The sequence below is a fragment of the Pelobates fuscus genome, chromosome 9 (genome assembly GCF_036172605.1).
Source record: "Pelobates fuscus isolate aPelFus1 chromosome 9, aPelFus1.pri, whole genome shotgun sequence".
NCBI lineage: Eukaryota > Metazoa > Chordata > Amphibia > Anura > Pelobatidae > Pelobates > Pelobates fuscus.
Window position 1 is genome coordinate 26,246,955 of NC_086325.1, and position 10,438 is coordinate 26,257,392.

The following is a 10,438-nucleotide window of genomic DNA, read 5'->3' on the forward strand; positions in this document are numbered from 1 at the left end:
TTCAATACACATCTTAATTTTTTTTTTTAAGTATCAATAAATGTAATAAACTTTCAGAAAATGATAAGTAAAACATCACAACAGTTGTCCTTTAAGTTCAATGGTTACAGGTGCCGATACTTTGGTCAATGTTCTCTGTCCTATTTATTAAACTGGCAGTAACCATGACTGCTGTTGACCACATTGATAGCATTCTATTGATTGCTTCTATTTAGGCCATTGAAATGTGTAATTAGTAGCTGATCTCAATAATCCAAAATAGCAGGATACATTCATAGATCAAACTGGGTGAGAGGAGTGTCAAACAAAGGAGACAAGGGGGATTGTAAGGTTATATAATATTCAGACCATTAACAACAGAGTCTAACTGACCTGCTATCATTTAAATTTTTGGCATCATAACTTGGAAGTAAATGCCAATAAATGTATATTCAACAACTAAATGAATAATCTTAATAAAGACTGTAAAATAAGCCACAGTAATACAGTAATTTTCTTTCTTTCAGCATGCATATTCAGATATGACAGAGCCAAACCAGACTGTGTTGACCTATTTCATCATTAAGGGGATCTCGGATATACCTCAGCTCCAGGTTCTGATCTTCCTTTTGGTTCTGCTGATTTATCTCATCACACTTGGTGGTAACACAGCCATTCTTCTGCTCGTCTGCTGGGATTCACATCTTCACACTCCTATGTACTTTTTCCTATGTAACCTCTCCGTCCTTGACGTGTCTGCCATTAACGTCACTCTTCATAAGATCTTTGCTATATTTATATCGGGCGATAAAACAGTTTCCTTCTTGGCTTGCATGGTCCAGGTGTGTATATTTTTATGGTTGTCTGGAAACGAGTTGCTGTTACTGACAGCGATGAGTTATGATCGGTACGTGGCCATCTGTGACCCACTGAGATATCGTACGGTTATGAACCTTAAAGTTTGTTGTCTATTGGCCTTGTTCTGTTGGTTGTGGAGTCTCGTGCAGATTCTTCCACCTGTTTTCATACTAGCAAGCTTTTCCTGTTACTCGTCAATTGAAATCAATCACTTCTTTTGTGACATTGCTCCATTAATGAAACTTTCCTGCAGTGATACCTCCAGTTTAGAGCTGGTGATATTGACAGAAGGTGTCCTCCTATCAACTTTCACTCCTTTTGTTCTCACGTTCACCTCCTATGTTTTCATTATTATCACCATTATGAGAATAAAGACCAACACTGGGAGACGCAAAGCCTTCTACACATGCTCTTCGCACCTTACAATTGTCATCATTCTGTACGTTATTCTTGTTTGTCAGTACATGGTACCAACATCAGCAAGCATGTTGAACTATAATAAGCTTTTCTCTATGTTTAACACAGCTGCCGTTCCCATGCTAAACCCACTGATTTATAGCTTAAAAAATAAAGATGTACAGGCCTCTGCCAGACGTATGCTGAGATATTGTCATGTGGCTCTAATGTATTGATTTAAAGACAAAAAATACACATGTATTTGAAATTATAAATATACTGTTATGTATTATCTACATATCCAAGGTAAAAATTGAGTCTTCACTTAAACGTCTAACCTGCAGTAACCTGTAGAAATAGGTTGGAAGTATAAACAAGAGAATGCCTGTGCTTTTTTGCATATGCAGCATGGTACCCTGGGAGCAATGTGAATTCAGTCTATCATGTTAGAGACTTTTTTTTTCTTGTTTTATTTTGTTTGTTTTTTTAAATCTTCCTAGGAATATTTATATGGCTTATAACGATATATTTCATAGTGTATATGTTATACAGTTTTAACCAAATATTATGTTGACAAATGTTAAAAGGAGGAGGAGATCCTATTAGAAAGACAGATCGCTAAACATTTTGAAAATGAATGCTTACCTAAAGAGAAGACTGATGTTCTACCTCTTGAGCGCATGGAGCACAAAAAATTAAATTTTTGTGAGAATGACGACCTTGCAATGGGAATTCATGATAGAAAATAAGGAAAGGCAGCATTGTACATGATTTTATTGATAATGTATTTTGGAATTATTCTATTGTGAAAATGTTTTTGAATAAATATCTTAATAGCTAAAAAAAAAAAAAAACATTGAAAGTTGAGTTTCTGTTGTGGCATCTACCCAGACATTCTAAATGCATTACCTGCAACTACACAGACAATGAATGTAAGATGATAACTTCTCATACTTATAATAAAGAATAGAAGATACAATATTATAGAAATAGTTGTTCCAAATTTATTATTTATATCCTGGATAGTAGCTGCGGTAACCTATAGGTAGAATACAAGGACATTCAAAGAGCAAAATTCAGAGAACAGAGACGGAAAATCTTAGAAAGTCAACTAAACATAGTGCCCCTTTACGTCAAGTTGAGAGGTAAAGATCATTAAACATTCCTTCTTCTGCATTATTAGTAGAAAGTAGGTCCAGGCACTCAAGGTTTCTTCAAATAGGCAGATTTATTGAAAACTGAATGTGCAACGTTTCAGCCTTGACAGAGACCCCCGTTGCACATTAATTTTTCAATAAATCTGCCTGTTTGAGGAAACCTTGAGTGCCGGGACCTACTTTCTACTAATGTCTACTAAATTGGGTTTTGCCGACCCGGTCTTTGATGCACCTGGTTTTCACTGTGAGAGTGTGGTATCCTTTATCTTTGAACATACTTCTGCATTAGTGACATTAACTCCGTCCATGTTTGGACCACTCATTAATGGAGACCATCAGATGACTTTGGCAGGGTTATTTATTAAAGTGAAAATTCTAAGTGAATGCAAAGTACATTTCAAATTTAAGGTCAAAATAGCCAAACTGGAAAAATTCTCTAAGTCAATTATGCTTTTAGTTCAGCTACTTTGGTCTTAAAATGGAAAATCACTTTGAACCTTTTTGGCGAAATTTACATTTTTAATGAGGAGGTCGAACCTTCTTCTTTAAATATATCTAAAGCCGGGCATTGTCAGACATTTTGGATAAAATGGCTAAATTGTCACAATGCACCATTTAGCAAAGCAGAACCACTGCCATTTTGTAGAGTTCCCAAAAGAATGACATTTCTTTTTTTTCTGTCCTTAGCTGAGAATTAAGAAATGCTCACAAAGATGGTGAATGTTTCAATGGCTCTTGGTGAGAGCAAGCTCCGATGAAACAATTTGTATCTACGTAGATACAACTGTGCACATTTGTACAAGATCTCATTGTCTGGTACAGACTAAATGAATATGCCTTGAAGTGTATATGGTATTTAAAGTCATATGATTCATAAGGTATAAATATATATAACAAAAATAATGTATACATTGATCCCTATAGAGGATCAATAGGTCATGTTGGGGAGCTTGCAAGGGCATAAACCCACAGAGCGCTGGAGAATAATAACTAATTCCAAAGAACCCCTACTAAAAGAGGAGAAATGGAAATGAGCAAGTCCCTAAAAAATGATTAGGAAAATTTCTACAAGATTGGACAAAAACTTTATTGAAATCCATAGTAATCAGTAGTATTCAAGGACTCAAATAATCAGTAAAAAAATATTAATAAACCCATCACCTAACAGAAAAAATATATAAATATATATGTATATATATATATACATATGGAGTCTCCTAATTAGATCTCAGTTTATGGATTGAATAAAGGAAGGACATATGTTTATATTCCCACAAAGGTGAATGACCCGGTCAGGCAATATAAACCACAATTGATCCTTAGAAAAATAACGCAGAGGACTGTTACAAACAATGCTACTTAATCAGTGTAGATACTCACCGGGAGATAGAATATTAGTCTGTCTTGATATATTGATACTTGAGGTAAGTATGTATATATTAATTGAGTCTCTGTAACACTAACGGTAGTAGTGAAAAAGTAAAAACAACTAAGCTACCCAACGCCCGTCGGTGATGGCGATTTGTCTGTAGGAGTCTCTAGCTATAATCCGATTTTTTGGGATGTGTAATTGCAAAGCTACCTTCAACTTTTTTACCCATTGATAGGAGAGCCTTGAATAATGTAAAGTAAATAAGTGGTTAAGTCATGGTAGCACTCTCAGATACATTTCATATCGGAGATCCAGCCTGTGGTATTAGGAGGCGACATGCTTTGCAATATATCCTTTTAGCATTAAGCAGAAGTTATCCTATAAAAATAAATGTTCTTCATTTTTCATTAGTTTTTTTGGGGGGGTTTGTTTTAAACTTTCCCCCAAATCTCCTGGTTTTATACCTAATCACTACTACTGTAAGTGTTACAGAGACTCGACTGATATATACTTACCCCAAGTATATCAAGACAGACAAATATTTTGACTCCCAGTGAGTATCTACACTAATTAAGCCCCATTTTTTGTAACAGTGCTCTTTGCTATTTTTCTAAGGATCAATCGTGGTTTATATTGCTGGGCTTTTCCTTTGTGGGATTATAAACATATGTCCTCCCTATATTCACTTCATAGGCCTAATCTCATGAGATCGAATTAGGAGACTCCAAATGTATATATTTTCTTTTGTTAGGTGATGGGTTAGTTATTATAATTTTTTTTTTTTATAGATTATTTGAGTCCTTTAATGCTACTGATTTCAATTAAGTTGTTTTTTGGGTTTTTTATTTGCATTAAGTCATGGTACAGATATCACTGTTTCATATACATAGAATATTGAGAAGTAACACTTATCTGTATGCGTCAAATAAAGTTTTTGTCCAATTTTGCAGAAACTTTCCTTATCGTTTTTTAGGGACTTGCCCATTTCCATTTTTCCACTTTTAGTAGGACTTCTGTGGAATTAGTTTTAAATATATATAACCTTATATAATATATAAACATGTAATATAATGCCTAGATATGAATTTGTTAATGTATTAAAATATCAGAGATGTATTTGTTGATATATTAGATATTTAAAGGGACTCTATAGTCACCATATAAAAGCAAGAAAGACAGGTCCCCCAGCCTTCCTTCTTGCTTTTATATGAACTTTCATTAATTAAAAAAAAAAAATCGGTGTTTTTATATTAAAAACTTACCTCCGTTCCAGCGCCGAGCTCCCCGCTAGGCCGCGCCCCCTTTTTCGTCAAAATGACGAAATCGCGGGGCCCAATGGGACGGCTTCGCGCTGGACCAATCGCGTTCTTCATAGAGCGGCATTGAATGCCGCCCTATGAAGAACCTGAGCGCTTTACCGCGCATGTGCGCGGAATGCGCGTTCGCGAGCTGAGCTGTCTGACTGACAGCTCAGCTCGCTTTCTAAAATTATCAATAAGGGGGGGGACCTACTGTCCCCCCCCGGCCCCCACCCCTGTGCGGCGGGTGGGGGCCCTAAAATTATCAATAAGGGGGGGACCTATTGTCCCCCCCCGGCCCCCACCCCTGAGCGGTGGGTGGGGGCCCTAAAATGATCAATAAGGGGGGGACCTACTGTCCCCCCCGGCCCCCACCCCTGAGCGGTGGGTGGGGGCCCTAAATACAAAGGGGGGGGGGACCCTAGTTAACCCTCCCCCCCCCCCCCAAAAAAAAATATCTCCCTACCTACCCCCCTCACCCTAAAAATAATGAGGGGGGACCATTAACTAAAAACCTGTAAAAAAGAAAAAATGAGATAAAATCAACTTACCATTCGATGTTTTCTTTCTTCTAAAATCTTCTTTCTTCAGCCCCAAAAAAGGCCAAATAAAAATCCATAATAACCGACGCAATTAAAAAAAAAAAAAAAAAAACGAGCGCAAAAAAAAATAATCCATCTTCACCCATGGAGGGCTCCGCGCAGACTGAGCTCCGCAGGGTGGGGAAGGCTTATAAAGCCTTGCCCCGCCCTGCAATTAGGCTAAGAACACTCTGATTGGTGGGTTTGAGCCAATCAGAGTGCTCTTTGTCATTTTACAAGCGTGGGAAAGTTTTTTGGAATTTTCCCACGCTTGTAAAATGACACAGAGCACTGTGATTGGATGGATTTCAAGCCATCCAATCACAGTGCTCTGTGTCATTTTACAAGCGTGGGAAAGTTCTTTGGAATTTTCCCACGCTTGTAAAATGACACAGAGCACTGTGATTGGATGGATTTCAAGCCATCCAATCACAGTGCTCTTTGTCATTTTACAAGCGTGGGAAAGTTCTTTGGAATTTCCCCACGCTTGTAAAATGACACAGAGCACTGTGATTGGATGGGTTTCAAGCCATCCAATCACAGTGCTCTGTGTCATTTTACAAGCGTGGGAAAATTCCAAAGAACTTTCCCACGCTTGTAAAATGACACAGAGCACTGTGATTGGATGGCTTGAAATCCATCCAATCACAGTGCTCTGTGTCATTTTACAAGCGTGGGAAAATTCCAAAGAACTTTCCCACGCTTGTAAAATGACAAAGAGCACTCTGATTGGTTTAAACCCACCAATCAGAGTGTTCTTAGCCTAATTGCAGGGCGGGGCAAGGCTTTATAAGCCTTGCCCACCCTGCGGAGCTCAGTCTGCGCGGAGCCCTCCATGGGTGAAGATGGATTATTTTTTTTGCGCTCGGTTTTTTTTTTTTTTTTTTTTTAATTGCGTCGGTTATTATGGATTTTTATTTGGCCTTTTTTGGGCTGAAGAAAGAAGATTTTAGAAGAAAGAAAACATCGAATGGTAAGTTTTTTTTATCTCTTTTTATTTTTTTACAGGTTTTTAGTTAATGTTCCCCCCCTCATTATTTTTAGGGTGAGGGGGGTAGGTAGGGAGATAATTTTTTTTTGGGGGGGGGGGGGGAGGGTTAACTAGGGTCCCCCCCCCCTTTGTATTTAGGGCCCCCACCCACCGCTCAGGGGTGGGGGCCGGGGGGGACAGTAGGTCCCCCCCTTATTGATAATTTTAGGGCCCCCACCCGCCGCACAGGGGTGGGGGCCGGGGGGGGACAGTAGGTCCCCCCCTTATTGATAATTTTAGGGCCCCCACCCGCCGCACAGGGGTGGGGGCCGGGGGGGGACAGTAGGTCCCCCCCTTATTGATAATTTTAGGGCCCCCACCCGCCGCACAGGGGTGGGGGCCGGGGGGGACAGTAGGCCCCCCCCCTTATCGATAATTTTAGGGCCCCCACCCACCGCTCAGGGGTGGGGGCCGGGGGGGGACAATAGGTCCCCCCCTTATTGATAATTTTAATTTTAGGGCCCCCACCCGCCGCACAGGGGTGGGGGCCGGGGGGGGGGGACAGTAGGTCCCCCTTATTGATAATTTTAGGGCCCCCACCCGCCGCACAGGGGTGGGGGCCGGGGGGGGACAGTAGGTCCCCCCCTTATTGGACCTACTGTCCGGGGGGGGACAGTAGGTCCCCCCCTTATTGATAATTTTAGGGCCCCCACCCGCCGCACAGGGGTGGGGGCCGGGGGGGGGACAGTAGGTCCCCCCCCTTATTGATAATTTTAGGGCCCCCACCCGCCGCACAGCGGTGGGGGCCGGGGGGGGGGGAAGGAGAGTAGGTCTCCCCCCCCCCCCCCCCCCCTTCAACCACTATTGTGGACAGTCAGCTCCCTGTGGGTTCGGGCTTCAGCTGTCAGCTGAAGCTGAAGCTGTCAGCTGAAGCCACGCCCGCAGCAGTGCTGACAGGCTATCAGCACACAAAGCGCGTTCACAGTGCTTTGTGTGCTGATAGCCCGTCTGATGCATTCACCCAGAATGCATCGGACGAGAGGCCTTTTTAGGGCCTCTGAACTCGGAAGTCCCTCTGGTGGCCGTCTGATTGACTGCAACAAGAGGTGTTCCAAGCTTCCAATGTAAACACTGCATTTTCTCAGAAAATACAGTGCTTACAAGAAAAAGGCTCCGGGTAGCTGTAGCACTCACCTGAACAACCTCATTAAGCTGAAGTTGTTCAGGTGACTATAGTGTCCCTTTAACTGATACACAAGTATGCAAGCATTTTATTAATCCTTACATATACATATTAACAGGTTTTAAAAAAAACAACAGCATTGTTTTAATACATTGACATTAAGTTTTAAAACACAGCTGTGCTCATAAGAAGACTCGCCCCAAAATGCTAGCTTATATAGTGCTAATACATGGGAATTAGTTTCATTTTTAGCTAAAGTAGCTAAATAGGTCAAAGATAAGTAATAACAGACTATTGTTTTAATGTTTTTATAAAAAATGACTATTGATGAGATTTCAGCTGGTTAAACTTAAACCTTAATCAGAAGTGTCCCCTACTGTCTAAAGAACTAACAATAATTAAATTATTATATATAATCTTATATGATTATTCATTTTCATATTTAATGCCGCTTAAGAAGTTTATTGGTTATTTACCCGATAAGGTGGATCTTAAATTAGCTGACAAAGAAAGAGAATGGAATTAATGGATGGACTGCTGAACTCCTGTCTGTGGGTTTTCACATACACACCTGGGGGGTCCACCTCAAATCTCAAATTACTTTTCCAAACTCTACGATTTTAACTACATACCACTTCTCCAAGAAATACCACACAATCTAACATCCTGGAGTAAGCCCCACTTTAGTTGGATAAGTAGAATTAACATCCTGAAAATGAATGTCCCCCCCAAAATACTGTACCTACTGCAGGTCCTACCCATCACAGTCCCTAAAACTTTCTACACATCCATTTGATGCATTTTCCCCATTTTTATCTGGTCCAAACACACATCCAATGACCTGGCACAAATTTAGCGGAGGACTGGGATTACAAAATATAGAACTCTATTACAAAGCGATCATGCTATGCAAAATATATGACTGAACCAGTTTTCAACCACAAAAACAATAGACAAATCTAGAGACTGCTATGTTTAAGGCACCATCATTTACAATTCCGTGGTATAAACATGGACAAACACTACTATACTACTCCAAGCTAACACACCCCACAATAATACCAACTCTAAAAATATGGAACCAAAGTAGACACTCTCCCCATGTTTCTCCACACCCATCGCCCCTATACCCATGAACTTACAACCCCCTCTTACCTCCAGGCCACCTACTTCAAACCATTCCATGACTCATCGTACCTAACTCTAAGCTTGGTCCTAACGATACCGCTCTGAAACCACTATCTAACCTGTTAAAAATAAACAATCAATATTTACTCCTAACTGTCCCACTTCAATCATTCAGATACACTCCTCACGGACTACTTGCGTCCACTTATGACTTTCAAAACCCAATGCCAAACCAGAAACTTGAAGTCTAAATCTATCTACGTTTTATAAGTTATTACAAAGTGACCAAAAACACTCACCACCTTCACTCATGGACGTATGTGCCAAGTACCTACACAATTCATTACTAGCACCCACTGAATGGATAACAAGTTTCACACAAATACACACTACCTCTATTAGTTGCAACATAATCGAAGCTAACTATAAAAGAGTCTCAAGATGGCACTACTCTCCTGAAAAAATTCATAACCTCTACCCAACTGTCTCTAACAAGTGTTGGAGATGCACTTGAGAGACAGGCACCTCAGCACATATATGGTGGTCTTGCCTCATGATGCACATATATGGTGGTCTTGCCCCATGAAGACTATTGGAAATAAATTGTATTATTAACTAACAATATAAGTACTCTATAAAAATATGCTCTTTTTACTGTACCCATTACCAATTCCTAAGCCACAATGTATTTTTATCACTAATTTGTTCACAGCAGCAAACTTACTTATCCCTACCAAATGTAAACAAAACATATCAAGGCATTTGATACAGTTCCACACAATATATTAGTGTTCAAACTCAAGGAAATTGGTCTAGATGAAAATGCTTGTTCTTGGGTAGAACATTGGCTTAAAAATAGAGTACAAAGAGTTGTCATTAAAGGTAAATTCTCAAGCTGGACAGAGGTGGCAAGTGGTGTCCCTCAGGGGTCTGATCTGGGACCCCTTATATTTAACATGTTTATAAATGATCTTGAAGACAGTCATATTTCAGTGTTTGCAGATGACACAAAACTCTGTAAAATAATACAATGTGAGCAAGATATTACTTTGCTGCAGAGGGATTTAGATAGACTGGGGGACTGGGCACTCAAATGGCAGATGAAATTTAATGTTGAAAAATGCAAAGTTATGCACTTCGGCGTAAAGAATACACAAGCAATGTATACCCTTAATGGAAGCGAATTACGGATAACAACACACGAAAAGGACTTGGGAATTGTTATAGATAACAAACTATGCAACAATGTGCAATGTCAATCACCAGTGGCCAAGGCCAGTAAGGTATTGTCATGCATGAAAAAGGGCATTCATTCTCAGGACGAGAATATCATTTTGATCTTTATAAATCACTGGTAAGACCACATATTGAATATGCTGTGCAATTTTGGGCACCTGTTCTAAAGAAGGATATTATGGCACTAGAAAAAGTGCAGAGGCGGGCTACAAAATTAATAAAAAGAATGGAACATATCAGCTATGAAGAAAGGTTAACAAATTTAAACCTATTTAGTTTA

General features: G+C 39.9%; 1 protein-coding gene across 1 annotated transcript; it reads left to right on the top strand.

The window, feature by feature from the left end:
• The first annotated feature begins 521 nt into the window (after positions 1-521).
• On the top strand, positions 522-1,469 carry LOC134573621 (olfactory receptor 5AR1-like). Its single transcript, XM_063433405.1, has one exon. The coding sequence runs from the start codon at positions 522-524 to the stop codon at positions 1,467-1,469; it is 948 nt and encodes a 315-aa protein (XP_063289475.1).
• Positions 1,470-10,438: the final 8,969 nt, after the last annotated feature.

What these genes read in the sequence shown, in the direction of transcription:
- LOC134573621 (XM_063433405.1), top strand. Translation starts at nt 522, where the DNA reads ATGACAGAGCCAAACCAGACTGTGTTGACCTATTTCATCATTAAGGGG.